General features: G+C 41.1%; 2 protein-coding genes across 8 annotated transcripts; one reads left to right on the forward strand and one right to left on the reverse strand.

Moving 5' to 3' along the window:
• Positions 1 to 4,765: 4,765 nt before the first annotated feature.
• Positions 4,766 to 10,432, reverse strand: LOC309718659 (cyclin-G2-like). 2 transcript variants are annotated; one of them, XM_082554122.1, is made up of 8 exons: positions 10,245 to 10,430; positions 9,626 to 9,748; positions 9,361 to 9,498; positions 9,002 to 9,252; positions 8,792 to 8,870; positions 8,615 to 8,713; positions 7,345 to 7,547; positions 4,766 to 5,604 (listed from the first exon to the last, which is right to left on the reverse strand). In XM_082554122.1, exons 2-8 carry the CDS (start codon positions 9,746 to 9,748, stop codon positions 5,493 to 5,495), a joined length of 1,005 nt encoding a protein of 334 aa, XP_082410248.1. In that variant the 5' UTR covers positions 10,245 to 10,430; the 3' UTR covers positions 4,766 to 5,492. The 2 variants fall into 2 exon arrangements, with proteins under 2 accessions (XP_082410248.1, XP_082410249.1); XM_082554123.1 differs by lacking the exon at positions 9,361 to 9,498 and having other exon boundaries at positions 10,245 to 10,432.
• Positions 10,433 to 10,644: 212 nt separating this feature from the next.
• On the forward strand, positions 10,645 to 23,969 carry LOC309718656 (uncharacterized protein). 6 transcript variants are annotated; one of them, XR_014280049.1, is made up of 23 exons: positions 10,645 to 11,098; positions 11,181 to 11,238; positions 11,944 to 12,083; positions 12,401 to 12,588; positions 12,714 to 12,823; positions 12,903 to 13,206; positions 13,297 to 13,349; positions 13,595 to 13,705; positions 13,842 to 13,923; positions 14,081 to 14,200; positions 16,757 to 16,972; positions 17,112 to 17,348; positions 17,690 to 17,858; positions 19,123 to 19,275; positions 19,625 to 19,737; positions 19,955 to 20,113; positions 21,365 to 21,457; positions 21,653 to 21,775; positions 22,127 to 22,290; positions 22,590 to 22,640; positions 22,835 to 22,896; positions 23,257 to 23,342; positions 23,858 to 23,969. XR_014280049.1 is itself a non-coding variant. In XM_082554113.1 (23 exons), the coding sequence occupies exons 1-22, from the start codon at positions 10,966 to 10,968 to the stop codon at positions 23,297 to 23,299; spliced, it is 2,955 nt and encodes a 984-aa protein (XP_082410239.1). In that variant the 5' UTR covers positions 10,645 to 10,965; the 3' UTR covers positions 23,300 to 23,342; positions 23,858 to 23,969. The 6 variants fall into 6 exon arrangements, 5 of the variants coding, with proteins under 5 accessions (XP_082410239.1, XP_082410240.1, XP_082410241.1 ...); XM_082554113.1 differs by having other exon boundaries at positions 23,184 to 23,342; XM_082554114.1 differs by having other exon boundaries at positions 19,958 to 20,113; positions 23,184 to 23,342.
• Positions 23,970 to 24,167: the final 198 nt, after the last annotated feature.

The raw sequence follows: 24,167 nt of genomic DNA on the forward strand, positions 1-24,167 counted from the left end.
TCTGATATTTAATCTCAACACTGAAGCTCAAATGAAAAGCAGGTAAAAGCTGAGTAATTTATTAGGGTGAAAACAATCTGCGGTCATACAAATAAAGTTAATGGGTTTTATATACTGGGTTTTAACTGATTGAATTTCCTTTACTGTCTTTTTGGGGCTGAAAAGTACACAAAACAAAAGCAAGCACAGGTCAGAATTTAGAACAAAAAATAAATGCTAAAATGTGTGGGAGGAGCAGATCACCTGCTCAAATCTCATCATATCCTTATTGTCACAATAAAGCCTCTGCATGTCCTGCTTCTTTAGCCAGTGTTAGCACACTGGCACACTGTTGGACAGCAGCTGACATTAAGAATTTTATCTGCCTTTCAGAGATGTTTTTACAGGTTGACAGGCAGGAAGGATTTACTTTTACTCTTTTATAGAGAGACCTAAGTGCTATTAGATTAATGAATCTGCAGAGTGTGATTTTGTCATCTAGGCAGTCTTCTAAAGGAGAACTCTTGATCTGCAGTGACCTATAGTGTGTGCCTCTCAATGACTCTCTACAATAGCAGTGCTTAACAGGGATTTTGGGGGTATAGCTCAGTGGTAGAGCATTTGACTGCAGATCAAGAGGTCTCTGGTTCAAGTCCAGATGCCCCCTTTTTTTTAATATCAGAATTGCGTTTATTGACCATGTATATGCACCATGTATCACTGTTTAACAAACAGTATCAGATTTGTACTACAGGAACTATATAGATAAATACATAGATAGATATAGATATATAGTTTAAGCTAAAGAGTTCCTGTAGTACCAACCTAATACTTAAAAAGTGATATTAAAAAAAAAGGTGGCATCCAGATTTGAACCGGAGACCTCTTGACCTATAGTCAAATGCTCTACCACTGAGCTACACCCCCTACAGCAAGTAGCTCTGCATCATTAAGACTGGTTCTCAAGCGATCTACATACCGCAAAGAATGACGGCCCTTTGGTGGCCCAGACCTGGTTTGCCAGAGGTGGCCCACACATGGGCCAGCACAAGGCCAGTTTCAGACACACTGGTGGTCCTTTGCTAGCCCATGTGTGGATTACCTCTGGCAAACCTGATCTGGGCCACCAAAGGGCCATCATTCATTGCGGTATGTGGGCCATGTGTAGGTGGTGTGCAGCCACGGGCCAGTTGTTGACACACTGCTTGCCCTGTGCTGGCCCAGAACAGACAGTTGTTCTGTTCAGACAGTGAATAGACTGATTTTTATATAGCGCTTTTGTACTCTCCCAGATTACTTAAAGTGCTCTATACAACATGTCACATTCACCGACTTTCGCTTAACTGAGTGCTTCCTAACTACATTCATACACATTCACACTCTTGACATGCAGACTGGAGGAGCCAGGGATCAAACCACTAACCTTCAATCAGTTTGTAACCTGCTCTACCACCTGAGATATGGCATGCCATCGCATAAACAGTGGCATCATTGCCAGACCTGGCACACATCTGGTTGATATACACTCAGCCAAAACACCAGTCAGTCAGAAATGCCAGCTTGATGCCAGATCTGAGCCAGACCTGTTTTCTGTAGGCCTGGGCCTCATAAACCAAACCACAACCAAGCCAGATATGGCATGCCATCACATAGACAGTGCCATCTATGCCAGGCCTGGCCCATATGTGGATGATATACGTCTTATCATGCCAGAAGTCAGCCAGCAGTGCCACTTGATACTAGATCCGGGCCAGACCTGCTTGCCATGTGGCCACTAACACACACACAGACACAGTTACTTTACCAACGGACCCCTGAGCTCCTAAGTGTCCCTCAAACCTCATTCAGGGATCCACTCCTTTACTTCACTGTCACTCCCTGAAAGCTCACTGTCCTCACTTTCTGAGGACAGAAAGTGCACATTCCCTTGGTTTCCTTCCATAAAAGGTATTCACATCCATGTCCTGTAATTATGAGTAGATTGTAAAGTAAAAAACATTGACTATGATCATATAAATGCACACAAACACATCTCTACACACATATGCAAATGCATTATATTGCCTGAAAAAATTGGGCTAACTGCGCAGTGTTGCCTTGAGGCAACGAATGAAAATTAACATTTTCACAGTATAAATACATTTTAAAAAGTAGAACAAACAATCAAATATGGTTCTTTACATATTCATGCACATACAAGTATTTTTTAATATACATTTATTTCACTATAAACATGTAAAATAGTGATCTTTATCTTTGCCTCCTAATAGAGATGTCTCTCATCAGAATCAGAATCAGAATCAGAATACTTTATTCATCCCGAGGGAAATTAGGGGTTACAGCAGGCAGCACGCTAATGGCGCATGCGCACTCACAAAGGAACCTTCTGACCAACTTTACACAAACATCACATTGGGCAGACATGTCAGAAGGTAGGCTGATAGGAAAAAAACAACGAAAATACACTACATGAGGTAAGAGGAGGAGAAAAAAAACTCCACTCAGACTGAGCTCCTAGTGGGAGAACAGTTTGATAAAAGAAAAAACACCTCAGCACAAAAGCACATGACTATCAATACACCATAGAAACACGAGACAAGCAACAGGGCGGGTAAAGGGTAAGAGAGAGCCGGCGTAGACAGCGCATCCGGTCCTGCAGCATCTGTGCTGGTCCAGTTGACTGCTATCATCCCCGGTAGGGCACAAGCATCGAAGGCGTTGGAAAGGGAGGGGGATGAGTGAGTGCTTATCAGTGTAAGTGTGTGTGTGTGCGTGTCCATAGTTTAGCTGAGACAGTGTCCTTCGGCCTATCAGGCTAAGTAAACAGTCCTCCAGCCAATCCAGGTGTCCTTCATGGGGCGGGAAGAATAGTCATCACACAGTCGTTATCAGGGAGTTGTTTTGGTGGGCTCCAGCCTTGGGCCTGCAGCTGGGGCCGTGGTGTCCAAATGTTGAGTATTGTTGATTTCTCCTTTGTGAGCAGCTCGAATTCTAGCACTCCGAGGCTGGTCTCTCGATCTCCCGTTGAAGAGCTGCGAGCCTCCCCATGATGGTATCAAACTTCTGTTCCGTGGTGTTGTCAGTCTTTTGATTCTGAGACCTCACAACTGCAGTGATCCGTTCCGCGATGTTTTCCAACTGTCGCTCAAGGGTCTCATTTTGAGCAGGCCTCTCTCTGATGTTTCCCCTCATACGCTCAATGTTGTTGCTTTGAGCCTTCACAGCAGCTGTAAGCGTCTCCAAGGTGTTGACCATATTACGTTCGTTGTGAGAGGTCGCACCTCGTCCCGTCGCTTCGAATCCAGCGGGCAGCCTTGTGGGGGTTTGAACAGCCGGTTCCGCTTTCATGTAGTGCAGCTTGCCCCCCCCCAATTAAAAGTCACACCACCTTCAACTCATCATTTTATTGGAAAGACATGTGCCTGGTGGCATTATTTGAAAAAAAGAAGGGTTTTTTTGAAGGGCCAGTGTAAAGCATGAAAATGTGGTTTGTTGCCTCAGGGCAACGCTGTGCAGTAGAGGGATAGCATGGGTTTCATACTATTTGAAGCTCCTCAAGGTACATACTTCTAAAATTAATCTTAAATTACTTTTAACGTCAGTGGTAAGAAGGACAAAACTCCATGTCAAATTCAAGCTTTAAAGAACATAATTCTAAATTTGGAGGTGTTGAACTGTCTTGATGCATTCTCAATCATCCAGGTAAGTAAATCTCCAAAGGTTGATTCTGTTCATCTGGACGTAGCGTTTTCAGTGGGAGAAACGTTTCGTCACTCATCCAAGTGACTTCATCAGTCTCAGCTGACTGCAGGTGCCCCCAACCTTATAAACAGTACCTTTGCACAATGACTGAAACTAGCTGTGAGGTCAGTTTCTTGATCATTCTGTGGGCTAGTTTCAGTCATGCCAGCTAAACAGAATTAACTTTTTGGGGTGCTCAGGCTAAGTTTTGTAGTGCATTATTATTTATAATAGATATATCTATTTGTAATATCAGCAAGCCAAAATACTAATTCGTCACAGATTATTTCCCATAGCAACATCTATTTTGCTAGAAGAAGGGGGCATCCGGATTTGAACCGGAGACCTCTTGATCTGCAGTCAAATGCTCTACCACTGAGCTATACCCCCTTATTGATGTCACCCTAAACTATGGAATCTGAAGGCATCACGTGATTCTGTGACACAAAACACAGTAAACACAAAATAAAAAGAAAAAAAAGCTAAAAATACAGAAAACTCCCCTCAAGGGCCGTGATTCCACTTTTAAACACACAAATAAACAAACCAGCAGTTCAGGGTTACGTCTAAATTTGGACAATACTGAGCCTGTTCCCGGTGTAGAATCTTCACATCCACATTAAACAAATATGTAGAACTGCTTTCTTTCAATATTCTTAAAAATTTAAAAGATTAAATTAAAACCCTTTTCTCAGTCTTTCAGTTATCTGCCACTTCTCCATGTCATGCGTTGCATGTCTACTCTCTCCTATAGCTTTGTTCTTCTATTTTGTCTCTTCTCTTTCCCCTCACCTACTAGCCCAAGACAGCAGCTCTCTTCCTGTTAAAAGAGAGTTCTTCTTCCCCACTGTCCGAAAGTGCTGCTCAAAGGTGATCATTTGAATGTTGGGTTGGAGGATTTTTTTTTTTGCCATTATAAGGGTTGTAGGGTCTTCATAATACACTTTGAGACAAAAACAAATCTAACTGAATTAATCTTAGAGGTCAAAATGATAAGACTTGACAAAACCTCAAAAAGTAAGAAAATAAAAACAGAACAAAACACTTAAAAAGTATTTTTTTAATTGGAGGGATTATTACTGACCTTCCAACATATTTCACATTATATCTTAATACAATACACATTGAGCACCATGTTTTTTTCTTATTTTTTTACATGTTATGTACATTTTTTTAAAATGTTTTTTTCAGTAAGCTTATCTTGGTAAACATGAAAACATTCACTGTCACATATTAAAAATCATCCATGCATTTACAGGCTGGTATTTTCCCACCACAACGTCATATATTTCACATTAGAATAACATTTGTTAGTTAGCACACTGACATCTGCAGAATACTGTGAGTATGTGTGGCATATAATATATATTAAGAAACAATAAAAGGATGTGGATGTGCTAGTGTGTTAGCTGGTACTCAACAGTGAAGGTGTCTAATTACTGACATCCTAAAGTTGTTACTTGTGCCTCACTAGTTTTCCTGGAATGTGTCGAGTTTAGACACAAACAGAAGACATTCACATGTATTGCCATTGAGCTGCCGAGATATTGCAAATTTCTATTTTGCACTATTATGATATGTTTTTGTTTTTTAGTTTGTTTTACATCAGAATAACAGTAAAATGAATTAACACAGGCACTTAATAATCCAAACCCGTCACTTGGCATACATACGATACACGATACACAAGTGAAACACACAGGTCTGCCCTGAAATCTGTTACAGTTCAGGGGACAAATACACATCTGGTGTTACTGCACAACTGGGAGTCGTTATTCTCTGCAGTTGAGAAAAGTGGAAGGGAAGAAGGCTCCTTCACCGTCGCTTCCTAACGAGCCGCATGGGCTGTCCTCTTCGCAGCTCATGTCCTCACAGGAGTCCTCGCTATGAGACAAGACAGCATTAATACTCAATGTTTCCTTTGTTTAATCGTTACAACCCTACTTACAGTCATTTTGAATGGGATTTAAGCAAAGTCCCACTCGAAACAGCACCAGCACCGTTATTTTTATAGCATTTTCCAAATTGACTTTGATTTCATTGGTTACTGCTAGATAAAATCTTAATCTTGAACAGAATCTGTTATATCTGATAGAAAAACACCTAGAAGCTTTCCTGATTTGACCTAAAATAAGGTTTTAAACAAGCAGCAACCTCCGCAGCAGAAAAACTGAAGTGCCTCTCGTGGCTGCGTGAAGCTGATGGTGGAATTATGGGTGTGGCTGCCTCACACAATAGGACAGTGTCCCATCATAAGCAGCTTTAGCCAATCGCTCTGCCTCACTTTGGTTAATGTGACTCAGTGAAGTGGAGTCTTCACTGTTCAATTTTAGTGAGTAATGTTCTACATTTTGATGCATGCTCAGCCAGTCAGATAAAGCAATCCCAGAAAGTTGAATCTGTTCATCTGGACACGGCGTCAGAAAACATTACGTCCAGATGAACAGAATTAACTTTCTGGGACTGATGTTTTATCATATTTGTAGGTGACCTTCTACTAATAATAAGATTTTTGGGTGTGTGTTTCTGTCTACAGTTTGTAGATGTAGCTTCCCTGCTAGTGTGAGCAAAAAACATTCAAAAAGGAATAAAAGAGAAAACATATTTGATACAGCGGTTGCTAAAACCCTTAGAATTCAGGTTCAAAATGCAGAGTCCTAACTCACAGAGTAAAGTTAGTCTTTGTTTTTATTTTCCTCTGGAAGTTTCTACATTTCTACCACCATCTTTGCTCTCCAAGAGCCACGCCTCACTCTTTTAATGTTTCTGGTTTTGGTTTAGTAGTGAAATCAACTAAGGGAATAATGAGTCCAGAGTTCTATTAATGCTAACCATAACCTAATTGAAAGTTAATTGAGAATAATTCTTCTTCAGCACATATTTAACCAATCATTTTTACAATTCTGCTGTAAAATTAGAACTTGAAAAATGACGTTTTGACTTTTCTTAAGCCATTTGTACACAGCAGTTCTGCAGGCTCTAACCTGCTGGATCTTGAAAAAACAAAACAAAACACACACACACACAAAGTATGCATGTTAGTACTAATATGTGAAGGACAAATTTGTGTTATCTGAATGCAGCTTTACAGATCCTCTTACAAAGTAAATACAATAAGCATGTATGGAGGCTAGGTGGCAAAATAAAAGGCGAATCTATTTTTTCACCTGCTGATCCATCTTATCATCACTTTTTAATACAGTTGCATCCATAGAGCACACATCTCTTTTTTAGGGCATGTTTTATTGTGAGAAATTTGTGTCAAATTATGTACACTAGAGAGAGTCAATATGCAGGACAGAGGATCAAAGGATAAACATAGCAGTCTAACATAAACTGTATCCTAGTATAAAGTCCGTGCGATGTTAGATTGCACTGATATGAGAAGAGATCGGCTAAAACTCCTAAGCGTTCATTGCTATCGACTGTGCTGTTTCCTGTAGTTACCTCTTCTAAACCACTGCATTCCATTAATGTGAATACATTTGCTGTGTGCTACACATGAGCTGTGGAAAATATTCTGACCTGATTTTACCATAATTATCCCATTTAGTTTTCCAAGGAGCCCAGCACACCCGAGAAATCATTATAACACAAAGAAAGTAGAAAAGATTAACTATTAACCTCTCGCTTTCATCCCAGCTTCTCTCGGGAATAGTTGGCAGACCGGGCACACTGAAGTGACTAGTTTGGAGATTCTGAGCCGTCCTCCTTGACACGATCCAAACAAGCTTTTTGTTGTCTGGTTTGTTGCATTCGCTCGAGCGGTACTCCACCATGCACTTGGCCACATGTTCCTTCCAGTGGAGTAGCTCACTGTCACTGATCTGAAGAGAAGAAGAAAAACAGGAAACATCTGAGAGGTTACAAACAGGAATGGCCTTAAAATATATATTTTTTAACAGTTTTCCCATGCACTCTACATGCATTTGGCCAGGCAACAATAAGTAATTTTACACATTTTACAGTCTCCGCGGGATTACACCGGCCAAACTGCAAACAAGTTTTCTGAACACAATTATCTTTAAAAATATAACAGGCTACGTTTACACACCAGATACAGGTGCTTCATCTGGGGGAGTAACATTTACTCTTGACTTTTGTTTATAGGTTAGACTGGATTTTTAAGGGTTTTAAAAGCATATTAGTGGTCACCATGTCTCTAAGGGAGAGACTTTGTCTGCTGCTTGTAAATTTTTCAGTTTTAATAAAAATTAGACTTGTTTTGCAGTCATGTCTGGTCGCACCGTTTCTGTTTGGACTTTCATGTTGAGTGGGGTGAGACAGCTCCTCCAAACACAGGGATAGGTGAAACAAAGACAACATGTTTTTGGCTGGAGACAGAAAAGTTGGTGCCAAACAAGTTGGAAGAAAAAGTCTAAATATAAATAGCTTCAAATTCTCATTTCACAGCTATGATAAGACTACAGTGAAACTGCCAAAACATTAAAAACCACAACATCAGGGATGTGGAAGCTCATCTGGCTCCATCACAATTCCCGAGTTGCTTCCCATTGAAAGAAAAAGAAAGAAAGAAAAGAATTAAAAATGTGACCTTGACCTTGGGCAAAAGTTGGGTGAAGACGCATTAGGTGATAATTATGTGCAATCCTGATTAAATAATGACCAATATTGTAGCAGGAGTCGCAATTCTTGTGAACTGTGAACAGATGCATGGATGGATGACGGACTCCTGACTCATAAGTACATTAAACCTTCAGCTCGATGAGCTAAAATATCATCAAACAAAATTTTTCTTGTGAAAAGTACACTATAAAAACTAAAAACTAATATGATAATACCCTGATAATACCCTTGTTACTAATATATTATGATGGAATAATACTGACTGTTTGAGAGAGGATTTAGCTGCCGCACCCTATTCTCTTCATACCTTTACATGTCTTTGGAACTGCTGGACAGTCTTCAACAACATGACTGACTGGGGGGCTTCAAATTCCTGAGCAATGAGGGCCAGCGCCAGCACGGATGGCTGTGAAGAAGAACAGATTAATTAGTCCTGATACTCCAAACTAATGCTGCTATGCTGTAAAAGTGTCACCTTGCTTACTTTTGCTTTAGAGAAAACAAGCCGGCATAAGCAGGCTTTTAGCTGGGCTTCCAGTCTCCCAATGCTTGGGATCTCCTCCCTTAAAATATAGAGGGAATCCTAATGTGATCTGCTAGTACAAGCCTCAGTCAGCAGTAACTATTTGACCAGCTCCAATCAGTCTGGAGCAGCATTAGCAACAAGAAAAAGTAAATACAAAAAAATATTTACCTTCCAGCAGACAGGGATGTGAAGGCGGAGTAGTAGAGGTGTAGAAAGGTTAAGGCTGTCACTGCTTTGGGCTCCACACTGAGCTTCTCTGAGATGATCTTCTCCATACGACACAGGTCTGACACGGTGAACTTGCTTTGGCTGATGCGAATAAGCTCATGAGTGGGTGAGACATTGCTTTCCTCCTCAACCATTTTGGCAGCAATGTGAAGACAGCAAACTCCAATACAGGGCAAATGCTTAGGCTGCACCTATCATCAACAGAAATGAGCCAAAATCCAATGAATCAAAGTCAAAGGAGACTAAAGGGCATTAAACATGCACAGTTGCAGTCTTGGCGTTTAACTTGGAATTCTTACTTTCATAATGGTGAGAAATCTATCAAGTAAATTGACAGCTTGAACAAAAGTTTGGGTGCAGTAGCCAAAGAAGCTGGTCAGGCTCCACAGTTCTTCCACTCTGGTGTCTCTGCATTTTGCAGATACTCCGCTGTGATTCTACAAATGTACCACTATATATTAGAAAGGCATCACTGAAAATAGCAGTCATTTTAGCAAACACATATGCCTGCAAACACAGCTTTAAAAAAAACTCCACAAAAACAAAAGTAGGTCAGTGGGCTACCTCTGTGGAGGCAGACTCCATCAACTTCAGGCCAGTCTCCCTGGGAAGAAAGTTGTACTCTGTCGCACAGCATGACTTCAACTCTTTCAAGAGCAAACTGTCAACGTCCTGAAGATCCCTCATCTGGAAAACAACACAGTGTAATATTTGTATCCAAGAGACTGTCAGAGTAACCCTATGTTGACTGTAACTGTTGCCTCCTAAACCACACCTACAGGCTGTCCGGTATCCCTACGAAAAAATAAATAAATAACTAATCTGGTATATAACCTGACGATCGTTACAATATTATAAGTGATTTATTAAGTGAATGCATAAAATATGCCGAAGCACAACTACTAAACCACCACCAAATCGAAGTAGATGTAGATATTTGAGCTAAATGACCACTGACCTGAAACTAGGTCACCGGGCTAATCCAAACAGGGAGATGATTTCATATTACAGAGTTAATAGAGCTAGGCTATTTCCTTCTTTTGGGTTTTAGAAATTGTGTTTTGAAAAACAAAAACATCAATAATTGCCAAAAAAAAACCCAAAAAACATTCGGGGGCGTCACCCACACAAAGTACTCCAGCGTAAGCTAACTTAGCTAGCGCTAATCAAGCAGTCGTTTTACCTTGCCCAGGAGCGGAAGGCGTGCAGGATAGTAACAGCTCCGTGACTTCAATTTAGATTTCACTCCTCCATGTTTCCATTTTGATTGGGATGATTGACGAGAAATAATAAAATAAGACCTCGATCACCGTCGAAGAGCGACGACCCCCTCCCCGCCGCCCGTAATAAACAAGCAGCTCCGGACCTGCTGGGGAAAACTACTTTAACCATCATGCATCTCTAGAAACGCAACGTCTTGCCTGTTGGCGTCACAAAGTGGCACAAAAAGGCGCCTGTTGGCGGTGACAGTCGTCGGCAGTACTTATGTTTACGGTTTACGGTCACTTAACCGATAAACTTGCAGTTCATCGGTTCTGACTTTCACATACAAGTCTGTCATTATATTTTAACGGTTACACTCAAAGACCGCTCAACTACGTCGGCCAAATTAGCTACGGATTAGTGATGGCTCTTGTGGCACGGCTCCCAAAGAAGAGCTGGCTCTTTTGGCTCCCAATTGCTCTTAATATATTACCATCTGTAGCCTCATATTTTATCTTTATTTGGCAAATATGATGGGAGTTGGCTCTTCCAATTAGAGCCGATGCTTTTGCGCATGACACGTCACTACCACCGATGCTGTTTCCATGGTGATGAAACTGCGCGCTCTAGCAACTCGTTAGCAGTTGTCATTTCCAGGTTCTTGTAAATGTCTTAATCAATGACTTGACATAAAAAATGAGATGTCTTCCACGGGGTCCCAGCCCTCTGAGCCCCAGAGCTATAGGCTTTCCATCAATAGTGCCACTAACGTTTTACGATACCATTACACAGCGAAAGATAGAACAGCAACAGCGGCAGGAACTGGAACCGCTGGTAAGCTAAATAAGCAAAGTATTGCCTGTTAGTATGCTAAACTTTGTTTCAGTAACTTGGACGGTTCCTATTTACTTTACAGATCCCCATGATGGCCCTCTTCCGTTGAGATTCAACAGTGTGACACTGGAGGAGCTGAGGTAAGGTTCCTCACCATAACTTAACAGCTTTTGCACTGAAAAAATGACGCGCACTACGTTTTTTGTCCCAAAGATGCTAAAGGACAGACCCAATGAAAGATAAACATAAAAAAAAAGAACTTAGACTTGCTTCTTTCACTCTATTGCACTGTATTGTCAAGATTAAAAATGTCCTGTCTCACAGTGAACTGAAAGGTAGATCATGCATGTGCCACTCTTGGATGGACTGTTATAATTCCTATTAATCCGGCTGTTCTAAAAGCTCCCTGAAAAAGCATCCAAATCATCAAATCGCCATCCAAGTCACAGCAGCAAGAGTATTAACAGGGACTGGAAAGAGAGATCGCATTTGTCCCGTGTTGGCTCCCTGTTGAAGCCAAAATTGAATATCTTAGAGACCTCATAGTACCATATTATCCTAACAGAGCACTTCATTGTAAGACTGCCCTGTCAGGCTTACTTGTGGTTCACTGTGCTTTAAGTAAAGTGGGAGGCAGAGCCTTCAGCTATCCTCTCCTGTGGAGCCAGGTCCTGGTTTTGATGCATGGCAGTCTTCCTCACAGCTTTAACGATTAGGCTTAAAACATTCTGTTTTGATCAAAGAAAATAAATCAGGCTGTGCTGCAGTGGGTACCATTAGTAAACAAATCTGAACTGAATTCACTGTATGAGTTAGTCTAAGCCTGAGCTTCTATGTATTGACAGTGATGAGCTTGATCGCCGCACCAAAGAAACCCAGAGACTACAAGAAGAGGTGGAAAATGCAGCTAAGGTGGTTCTGGAGAGATTTGGCGGCAGCTGTAGGTCACCTGGACAAAGCTGCCATGATATTAAACCTCATATCTGTAAGTACAAGTGTTTCCACACATCTTGTTTATGCCGCTCTAACTTGAAAGATGGGGGGGAAATGTGTTATCTAATGGCTTATTTATTATTGTTTTACAAAATCCAGAGTAGAATAAAATGGCTGAAAACTAAAGGCACAGAAGTACTGAAGCTCAAATTCTTCTAAGCTATTTGGGTCTCAGAAAATGTTTAAATCCAAATAACTAGCATGCATACACAGATATGAAGGGAAAGAATTCAACATAAACAAACACCCTAGCTTAACAGTGACAGTGTACGCTCTGAGTGTTTTAAACATCTGTTGCTGTTTTGGCAGATGACTCTCCTGGAGATTCCTCCTTTCTTCCAACCCACCAGCAGGCAGTGACTCAGCCTTTGGTCTTTGGTCTGGATATTTTAAACCAGGAAGTAGCCCAAAGGGACATCAGCTCTCCTGGAAAGCAGGTGTTAGAAAATGCAATGGATGACTGCCTTCAGCAGCTGTCAGACTTGCAGCTCAACAAGGTTCATATTTTATTGCAGCCATGAAATCTTATGTAATAGTTTGGTCATGTGTGATGTTAATAGCAGAGGAGGGTAGTGCACTCTCTGCATTATGTATCTTTTATGTTTCATCTCCCCAAACACAGACAGTTAATCAAGCTGAACAAGAAACATGCTGTCCTCAGAAAGCCATCACAAACCTGAAAACTGAGCTGCATAAAGTCCAGATGGAGAATGATGCCCTGTCTGACCTGAGGTGAAAACACAGATACAGTTCTACATATATAAAATAAAATGCCTGAATCACTTTGACCCACAAATCTTTTGATTTATAGATTAAAGGATTCGAGGAAACACGTTGATCAGATGGAAAAGATGCTGTGCTTGTTGGAAGAGCTTCAGAAACTCAAAAGGTCGAGGGACAAGAAGCTGCAGGAGATGGAGAATGAGGCGGTCGCGCTTAATAGGAAAGTTGAAACATTGGAGCAGACCATAAAGGAGGTGTATCATACATTGGATGGGAAACAATCTGAGCACTCAGTTACCAGCACTAAACATGAGAATCGCAAAACGCAGCAATTTATTCCTAATAAGGCAAATGTGGATCTCAATGACAAGCTACAGGGGAGGCCTTTTTTGGTAAGTGATAGCATTCAGTAGAGTACAATAATGGGTGTATTTTGCAAAAAAAATATGACTCATGATTTATTTCTTTCTGTTTCATATCAGTCAGAAGAACAGATGGGGAACAAGGAATACAGTGGAGCAATTGAACAAGAAAGGTATATCATTTTCCTAACTAATCAGTGAATTCTGTCATTTACTGAATGTCAACAACTGCCCATCACAGATTCTTAGAGCTGGGTTTGTCAAACCTGTTGTACAAAAGCTAAAGATTTTCCATTCACTCACACGAAGTACAAAGTAAAGCAGCAAATTTACATCAAAGAAACAAAGTAAACTTAAAAAGTTGCTGTGCCCTACCTTAACCGTGTAAATAAACCCTGTGCAAAATGTGTCAACTTAGACTGGAACACCTCATTTCAACTCTTGGCCAGGAGATGGCGATGTTGACTGATATACTGAGCTCATCGAAAGACAACAGCTTCAACTTGTGTGCCAAAGTGGAATTGCTCAAGTAAGTGGCTGTGAAAAAATGTCTTCTTTTTATTATTCATCAGATAGTTTGCAGTGATAACTCCCTGCTGGTTTCTGTATTACTGTAAACCTGTCAGACAATATGAGAAGTATTCACTCATGATTTGTATACCCAGAAAACTCACCGTGAGACCGCCCTCACTGCACGAGTATCAGGCCAGAGAATTGGAGTCAACCTTTTCCAGCCTTAAAGATAAGGTAAAGATGATGTTGAAAAGATGAAGTTATTAAGTCAGGCACATATAAATTCGCTTCTCTGAACTGTGCTGCTTGGATGTGGAGAAGCAGCACCAGTAAATGGCCAGTATGTGCGTCTTTTTTATGTGGTTTGTGAATGTGTTTTGTCATGTTGTAGGTTTGTGGTCTAGAGCAGCAGCTAAGTGAGGCTCAGACGCAGCTCTTGAGTGCTCAGCAAGAAAAAGACAAATCATTGCAACAGGCAATGGAACTTCATTCTCAGCTTAAACAACATAAGGTGTGGTACCACAGTTTTGCTTCTGTGCATAAACTGTTATGTCGGTGTATTAAAGTACAGTGGTTATGCCGGATTAAACTTTGTGTCAAGTTTAGGTAAAATTATGTAATTTATTTAATCTGCTTGTGAAAATTCTTTAGCTGTAGGTGGGAGTGGTCAAAGACAATTAGCAAAACCAGAAGGAGGCTTTTTATAAATGGATGGGTTTTAAGGTTACTAAGGCAGTATAAACTGAGCCTGTACCACCCCTCTTGTAATAACTAATATTTTCATACTGTTCTTATGTACTGCACCGCCATCTATACAATAGGGCAACAATTTCCTTTATAGCAACTGAAGTTTGAACATCCTGACTGATCAGGTCTTTCTGTAATGCCAACACTAGAAGGCTGGAGTTCATTGTTGCTGTGAGGCAATATGTAAAAAACAATGTAACTGGGCATGCAAATTACAAAGCAACAACACTATCCAAGAGACCTGGGTTTTTTTCTGTCTTAAAGTTAGCCTTTGGGCATTAGCTAAGGATGGAAGCATGATCATTGAGGTAATGAGCCTGTGTTACCTCAGTTAAACGAAGTCTGTGTATTTTCCTGTTATTTGATAAATAAAATGTGTTGCCAAAGGCTGAGGAAAGGAAATACAGTGTTTTTTATACAACTCTGGTGATTTTTCAGTCACCCAAACAAGCTATTTAGGCATACACTGGTCATACACTGGGCAACTGCTATCTCCCGCTTGGCATTAGTGTTGTGTAACGAATAAAGTTTTTTCCCACATTCCATCTAAAGACACAAAAGCTAATTGGACTCAGTAGTTGTCATTTCCAGTTGGCTATTTAGCCCATGTGGATTCAACAAGGTTGCTGTTAATTTTGGCCTCATGATTTACTATACTCACAATCTTACTATGTAAGGAGCAGTTCTCACCACCATAATCCCTGTCCCCAAGAAACCTAGGATCACTGGACTAAATGACTACAGACCCGTGGCTCTGACATCTGTGGTCATGAAGTCATTTGAGCGCCTAGTTCTCTCCCATCTCAGGACCCTCACGGCCCCCCTCCTGGACCCCCTGCAGTTTGCATATAGAGCCAACAGGTCTGTAGACGACGCCATCAACATGGCCCTACACTTCATCCTGCAGCATCTGGACTCCCCAGGAACCTACGCCAGGATCCTGTTTGTGGACTTCAGCTCTGCCTTCAACACCATCCTTCCAGACCATCTCCGAGACAAGCTTTCCCAGATGAATGTGCCTGATCCCATCTGCCGGTGGATCACTGACTTCCTGACGGACAGGAAGCAGCATGTGAGGCTGGGAAAGAATGTCTCGGACTCCCGGACCATCAGCACCGGCTCCCCTCAGGGCTGTGTTCTTTCTCCTCTGCTCTTCTCCCTGTACACCAACTGCTGCACCTCCACCCACCAGTCTGTCAAGCTAATCAAGTTTGCAGATGACACCACCGTTATTGGACTCATCTCGGACGGGGACGAGTCTGCCTACAGGAGAGAGGTTGAACGTCTGGTGTCCTGGTGCAGCCACAACAACCTGGTGCTGAATGCCCAGAAGACAGTGGAGATTATTGTGGACTTCAGGAAGCACACAGCTCCACTCCCCCCCATCATCCTGACTGACACCCCCATCACCTCTGTGGACTCATTCCGCTTCCTGGGTACCACCATCACCCAGGACCTGAAGTGGGAGCCCACCATCACCTCCGTCATCAAGAAAGCCCAGCAGAGGATGTACTTCCTGAGGCAGCTGAAGAAATTCAACCTGCCAACACGGACGATGATGCAGTTCTACACCGCAATCATCGAGTCCATCCTCACCTCCTCCATCACCGTGTGGTACGCTGGAGCCACTATCAGGGACAAACAGAGACTGCAGCGTGTTGTGCGCTCTGCTGAGAAGGTGATTGGCTGCAGACTCCCATCTTTGCAGGACCTGTACACCTCCAGGACATTGCGGCGTGCAGCTCGGATCTCAGCTGACCCTTCTCACCCTGGACACAGTCTGTTTGACCTGCTCCCCTCAGGCAGGAGGCTCCGGTCCATTCGCACCAGAACCTCTCGCCATAAGAACAGTTTCTTCCCCTCTGCTGTTGGACACATGAACAATAACCATATGACTGTTCCCACCACTAACACATGACCCTACGCTGTGTTCACTGCATCATTCCATGTTTGGCACTGATCACCACCTGCACTCATGTATATATCTTTCAACGTAGCACTCTTAATTCTTATTCTCATGTATATATCTCATGTATATCTCATGCACATATCTTTCCACGTAGCACTTTTAATTCTTATCCCTACTTTTATTTTTTTCCATGTCTATTTAAGTGCTATTTATGACACTATGTTTGCACTGAAGCACCGCAGCAATTTCCTAATGTTGTAAACCTGCTCAACATTTGGCAATAAACCCCATTCTGATTCTGATTCTGATTCAACGTTCAGAGAGGGTTGCCTTAATGTGTAAAATTCCAAAAGATTATAATTTTTGCCCATTCCAGTGCAGGCAACTCACTGTGCTTCCTGCTTTATCCAGAGGTGCTGTGACCAGCAGCAGTGTGAGCTCCAGGAGGGATTAAAGGTCCTTCGAGGGCAGCTGAAGGTGACTAAGGAGCAGCTTCACCAAGCTGGGGAGGAGAAAACCCGCCTAGAGGCCCTGCTGGAGCAGAGGGACCACGAGGGAAGGAAATCCCAGGAACTCCTGTGGGAGAAAGACAAAGAATTCCACTTAAAGCAACAAGAAACTCATCAAGTAATACACTTAAGAAAATGTGTTTGTGTCAGGTGCTTTTTTTTCTTTAGAGAGAATATTTTTTAATGTTTTTTATAAATTTTTTTGTGGGGGGAGAGATCACCATTTTCAGTGAATTCAGGCTTAAATATTTTTTTAGCATCTTAACAGGTTAAAAGAGGCTCAGAGTCAGTGCCAGACCCTGCAGATAGAACAAGAGACATTGAAGCTGAAGCTGAGTGACAGAGAGAAGACGATAGATCTTCTAAAGTTCCAGATCGAGAGCAGCATCCAGATGACAGTCCAACAAAGCTGCACCATCGATGATCTTCAACAGGAGAACAGCCTCCTCAGCAACCAGCTCAACCAGCACAAGCTGGAGATGCAGCAGCTAAGGGTCAGAAGCAAGTATTAGGTCAAAACACATTTTTCCCTTTCTTTTTTCCTGTTGACATGTCCTAATGCAGGGGTGGGCAATTCCAGGCCCCGAGGGCCAGTGTCCTGCAGGTTTTAGATCTCACTTTGGGTCAACACACCTGAATCACATGATTAGTTTGTTACCAGGCCTCTGGAGAACTTCAGGACATGTTGAGGAGCTAATTTAGCCATTTAAATCAGCTGTGTTGGTTCAAGGACACATCTAAAACCTGCAGGGACACCGGCCCTCAAGGCCTGGAGTTGCCCACCCCTGTCCTAATGCCACCTTTTCTCTTTTTTCTATTACCATTTGCTGGTAAGGCTGAGGTAGATCGCCATAAGTCCCACCTGGCTGCTGTAGAGCATGAGAGACGACAGCTCGAGGCCTCTGTGGCTGAGCAGAGCCAGCGCATCCGGGAGGAGACTCTGGAGAAACAGCAGCTTACCACCCAGCTGGAACTGCGACGTGTGCAGTTAGTTAGCCTTACTAGTGAGTTGAATGTACCCTGTTTCACAATCAGTGAAATAAGGTGACTGGTTAAAGCGTAGTCTGATGAAAGTTTAAAGATGCTGTTCAGCTGATTAATGATGATTCTGTTGACAGTAATGTTTAAGTGATCTGTGGTTAACACAAATCTGCCATTTCTCTTGTTATTCATTCCCTTTAAAGAAAACTGTGTAATTAACCAAATTGTGGTTTAGGAGAATTGTTTACACCCTTACTGTCTGTGACATGCAGTTTGTCTCACACTATGCAATAGAATATCTTAAAAAAGGCTTTAGGTTTTGTAAGAGAGGCATTCCACTCAGACACTCAGACTTTGAGGAGAATTTAGCAAAAGCATTGTAATCTTGGTAAGAGTCTGATTTCCAGGGAGAAAAAAAGCTGTTTAAAAACTTCTCTTTGGGAAAAGCCAGCAAATAGATTAAAGTTATTACAGTTACATTCAGGTGTTAACCAATGAAATTGAATTTAATTTAGATAACACTCAAAAATACCTTCATAGTAAGCACAGAGAAGTGTTTGAAGTTTTGTGCTTGATTACCTTGAATGATAGACCCTGACTCTGTTCTGTTACTGAGTGGAGACATGGATAGTTATTTATGTGTTTGTTTGTTTTTATCTTTCATTTTAAGAGGAATTCCTGTTGAAATTAAATCTCTTTTACCAGGGTGACCTTGTTCCCTTGCCCTCATTACAGTACTAACCTAAGTATCAGTGTCCAGGTTAATATAGACATGTCTGAAATGTGCTGCCTAGAATAGTAAGCTGGCAAAGTACATTTTTACTGTATTCAGGGTTTTCCTGCACATATCAACGACCCTCACTGAAGACAGCTTAATTTTCTCAATTTTAAAACACATTATTTCTTATCAAATGGACAACAACGACAGGAGAATGCAAAACGTTTTGTTAAGTGTAAGAACACTGTGTAAACCCTGTATAACATAAGCTAAGCATCCATCTTTGGGTCGTCTGATACCTCTAATCAATAAACTGCTGAAGTCAAGCCTTCCATTTACCAGGAATTACTGTGTAGACCATGGAGGCGTTTCTCGAAAAACTTTAGCTCTCCTGGCTTTTAGTCTAATCAAATTATCTTCTTGTCCTGCTGTGTTAAGAAAGCAAAGAATTATGTTTGGTATGTTTACACTGTTAACCAAGCCCTTCTGTTGTGGTGTGTGTTTGCTTATGTGTTACCGTCTATTTCTCTCTCTGGACGTAACACGTGTTTGTCCGGGCACGATTTCAGAGGAGCACAAGGAGCTGCAACGGCTGCACAGCTGTAAGAACGAGGAGCATGAGGGTGTGGTGCTGAATCTTCAGAGTCAGATAAGGAACGCCCACGATGAGCTAGATCAGATCCAGAGCACCTTGGGGACCCTCAAAGGGGCTGACAGACATGGTTTGATCAATGTTTATAATTTAAAATGCAACTTAATTAAAAGTCTTCATGAACAAATAAAACTCTGAGGAACTGCTTGTGATTTTCATATATATTTGGTCAGGTGCACAGATTACAGTGAAGTACTTTCACGTTAGCGACCTTTAGTATCACAGAGACATTTTGCATTTCAGAGAACAAAAAATTTAATATTAGTGAAATGTATTCAATTCACTTTCTGACCTCCTGTGCTTCATTTCAGTCTGAGAGATGTAATCTGTAATTCCCTACCCTGTAATCCATCCTAAAGAAGAGCTCTGTGATTATTTATGTTGCCATCTTTCTGTCCCATGGTTTGACTCCACTTCAGGCCTCCAGGTAGCCTTGGACATGCAGAAGGAGATCACTGGCAGGAGAGAGCAGGTGGACTTGATGCAGAGCAAAATTCAACATCTGGAGGAGAAAGTGGAGAAGCTGCATCACGTGAGCTTTTACCATGTTAACTTTTGACAAGTTAGCTCTTGATGACATAGCAGTCAAAATGTCTTAATCAGTAGTCTTCAAATATGCAACACTATACAACTGTTTTTTTGGGGGGGGTTTTGTTGCTTTTTTGGCAGTTAATTTTTCATACTTTTTCCAGTTCTTCACATTCATCTGAAGTGAGATAGGCATTACTCCATGTTCTCTTCTTGTCCAGGAGAAAGACTGCCAGAACTTGGAGACCGAGCGTCAGCTCCAGGAACTAACCTTCGTCAGGGAGGAGAAGAGACAACTTGCTAACGAGCTGGAGGTGCTTCGCTCCAAAGATCAGCAGTTAACAGATAGGATCAGTGAGCTGGAGGCAATCCTTCACAAGGTGGCATTCATTTACACTTCATTTTAGTCATGACACAATTTTTGACACCTGCAATTTTTAGAAGCGTGAATATGTTGGTGACTGCCTGAAACATGCAGAGGTTTGAGTGTAAGCAGTGTGCGGTGAAGAATAAATGTTTTAAAATACACTTTCTCCTCAGGGGGTAACTGTTTTCTTTTTTAACAGTTTCCCCTGTTTGCTTTTTTTTCCTTTGCTGACACTGTTTAATAAAATCATAAAATGCTCTTTACTCTTCTAATTATGGCCTGAACTTTACTGGACCATTGTAACACCTTGATTCTTTTCTTTTCGGCCATCCTGATGTAGATTTGCTGCTGTGCTTGTGATCATTGTCCTGTTCCGTGACACAGTTACGGCCAAGCGTCAGCTGACACATATATGACCACATATTTGATTTTAGAATACTTTAACATACAGAGGAGTTCATGGTCGACTTAATGACTACAGGTCCCATGGCTGCAAAACAAGCCCATTTCATCCCTTTGAATTGGCATGAAGTATTTAAGCTGATAATGCTCTGTTTGGTTTTGTGGCTGTGCATTATGGCCAAATGTTTCCACTTTGACTTTGAAGAACATCGTTCTAGAGGTCCTGTGGTTTGTTCAGATTTCACTTAAGCTGTGTAGCCTGTTCTTTTTAGAGAGAGAGGAAGCTTTCTCCTGGAAACCCTTCCAAGCAAGCCATACTTGTTCAGCTTTCTTCAATAGTCATGCACCGGAACATTTAACATGCTAACTGGCCTGTAGAGTTAGAGAGGTAGCTTTTGGGTTTTTTCCTAATTCTCTGAGCAATGCGCAGTCTGATGTTGCTGGGGTATCCATTCATGGGACGATTTTGGCATTGTGTTAATTAAACAGCTGAATGCACCAGACCAAGCTGCCAAAATTCTGGTTTTATACAGGTGTTCAAGTCTGATGATTAGAAAATCCAGTGCATTTTGATTAGTAGCACCTGGCTGACTCTTATGGAAGCAGTACATAATCTTCCCCATTTACATGATGGGCCCACATGCTTCTGTTAATGTTCATTATCCTTTTTAAATAAAAATTAATTAAAAGATTCTACAATTGGTAGCATCATACTTTCCTGTTTCCCAAAGAATAATTGTGTTCCTTTTGAATTAAAAGTTCAAAATTTTATAGAGACAAGTATAAAAAGGAACTTTGTCAGTCCTCTTGTATCTCTGTTTGTGTCCCAGTGTGACCGCAGTTTCTTTTTGTATTTCAAAAGATGTCGGAGAGCTTTGCAAACTGTCAGGATTTTATCCAGCTGCGGGAGCAGGAATATTTCCGCTTAAAACTCCACCATGCCCTCCACTTGAAGGTAAAGCTGTTCTACATAATTAGTAGGACAGAGCTTTTTTATAATCAAGAATATGCTGTATTCTATGTCTGTGTATAGAAAAAAACACAATAAGTGCTCAATGCTAAGGTTCTCAGCTGTGTGTTAGGCTAGGCTATAATTTTTAAATATTGCACATCTTTCAGTGGGAGACATGACCACATTTGTTTTCTGTAGGAGCTCCAAGGTCAAAATCTGCACACAGCTCTGAAAGTGTGTCCACCTGATCTGGACTCCCTGATCCCATCTGCACACACTGCTCCACCTTCCTCCCAGCATGCCTTCAACGCCAAGATCAAGGTACAGTGAGAAACTCCCTATATCTCGCCTATCCCTCCTGCTTTCAGTCTGTCAAGTGCTTGTGTGAATCATTTTATTTGGCTGTACAGACACGAGACATCTGCTCAGCCTTTGAATTGCATTCCTGGAGCTGGGAAAGAAAACAGACTGTAAATAATTTCAACACAGGGTTGAAATGCTATTTGTGTTGGACTGCGGAGACAGTTTTATGTGTTTTTATTGATTTAATTCAGATAAAAGAAGACTGTCCCATATATTTTGATTTCACTGTTAAAAATGAACATTTTAATAAATATATTACCAAATATCACTTCATTTACATTGTCATGCACATCTTTTTGGCTGCTGAAGTCAAGGAGGCAGCTGGAGAGCCCCACTTGTGAGCTCAGATCTCTTGACAAAATCCTGAGAGGAGGGATTTTGGAGAACCCTGGACCACACACCGATAACAGCACCACTGGCAGCAGCTTCCACAGGAGGAGGTCTGCACCAGAGAGAGTACACAGAACCGCATTGTACGTCTGGCTCAGTTCCCACACACCCCAAGCATTAGCTTTATTCTTAGGCCGACTTAGGTCACATATGGAAATCATGTGATATTTCTAAGTGAGCAAGAAATCATAGATGAGCCCTACGTGGTGAGTGCTTTCACTGACCACACAGTTTCAAAGTCTATGTTGTAATATAAAATGTAAAAAAATTGCCTTTTATCATTCAAATGCTTGTATGTACCCAAATTTCTGCTGTACTCTCATACGCTCTTGTTATATCTCACTTTACCCATATTGTAATATTTCTTTTGTCTGTGACGCAGAACTGATCATTGCGATACTGGCTACAAACTGAGGAGAAATACCTTCAGCAGGTAGGGAAAGTGCCCCTTGTTTTTGTTTTTCTAAATATTTTGCATGACTTTGTGAGTGTGACTTGCCCTAAGGCTGTGAGATGATCCCACCATATAGCCATGTGACCTGTTACCTCTCATGAAAGGTCCTGCAGTGTGCTACAGGCCTGTAAAGCAATGTAATGAATCTCTGTTTGCACACACACTGTGTACAGCGAGCTATGTTTCCTGAAGACAGCTGAACCAGATGAGAAAATAATCAAGTCCTTCAGTCAGAGTGAGTTTCATAAGCAGTTTTTATTTAATATATCTAATTTCTTATTACTAAGCATTAATTTATTTTATTTTAATTTAATTTTAGACCTGCAACAGTTTCTTATCACTATTAATTGGTCTTGGTTGTTGTTTGGTTAAATACGCAGGTTTTTTTAAGTTACTGAACAAGAAAATCATCAAGAAAATATTTAATAGATAGTTTAATAGATAACTCTAGATAATGCAAGATAGAGCAGTTTAATAAAATAAGATTTGGTTTAAATCTGTAACAGACACTCTGCTTTTTAGGCAATTTTATATTAATACCAGAGACTGCAGTGAGGGATACTTCCTCACCACCGCTACTCTCACTGGGTCGCAGGTCACCAGTCCACTCTCTCCTGACCTCTGACCCCAACAACTAACAGAGACACGTCAAAATGCTTCTGAACCCCTCTTCTTTTATCAGTAAGTTCTTAAAGTTCTTAATGATCACAACTGAGCAAAACTGAGGTCATTCAGACAGTAGTCAGGAACAAACCAAACTGATTTGAACACTTTTACTTTGAAAACTGTTTCCTGCTGTTGATGATAGTTACAGTTACATTGTTTTAAAAAACATGTTACAAGCATTGTTCACTCTACATCGATATCATGACATGAGTCAACTGTTTGTACAGATTGAGTCATTTATAGTTTATTCTTTTACTGGAGAGATCAAGGCAACCATTTCAGAGTCTTTGAATGTGTAGGAAAGGCTGAATAACATCAACAAGAAGAGTCATGTAGTTAAAGGTAAGTCAGTAACAGATGAAAAGACTTTTAGGTGTGACAGCAGCTGAAATCCAGTTCTGCGTTAAAGGCTATTACACTTGTCCTTTAGCATCTCACAGCATCTCATGCTTAACATTCCATTGTGTTTCTGATTGATCATAATCTGTCAAATATCATACCTTTATGTTTTTTTCTTTTTTGTCTTACAGATGCCTCATTTTTCAAAGGTCACAAGAATGAACTCTGACAGCAGAAAGTTTTGAAAAAACAAGAATTTCACTCACATGTACTGTACCAGTGTACCTCCACATGTGATGTGACAATAAAAGTGATTTGATTTGATTTGATTGATTTGAAAAAACAATCAGCTGTATTATCATGTTTAAATAAAGTGCTTGAAAAATGTGAAGTCTCTTAATAATTATTTTATTCATAGCATAGATTTATAATAAATTTACAATAAAAGCTGTGATTCAAGTAGTTGGGACACATGCTGCCCATACAGTACATCTAGTACAG

This window comes from Aulonocara stuartgranti (assembly GCF_965226115.1).
Source record: "Aulonocara stuartgranti genome assembly, chromosome: 12".
Taxonomy (NCBI): Eukaryota; Metazoa; Chordata; class Actinopteri; order Cichliformes; family Cichlidae; genus Aulonocara; species Aulonocara stuartgranti.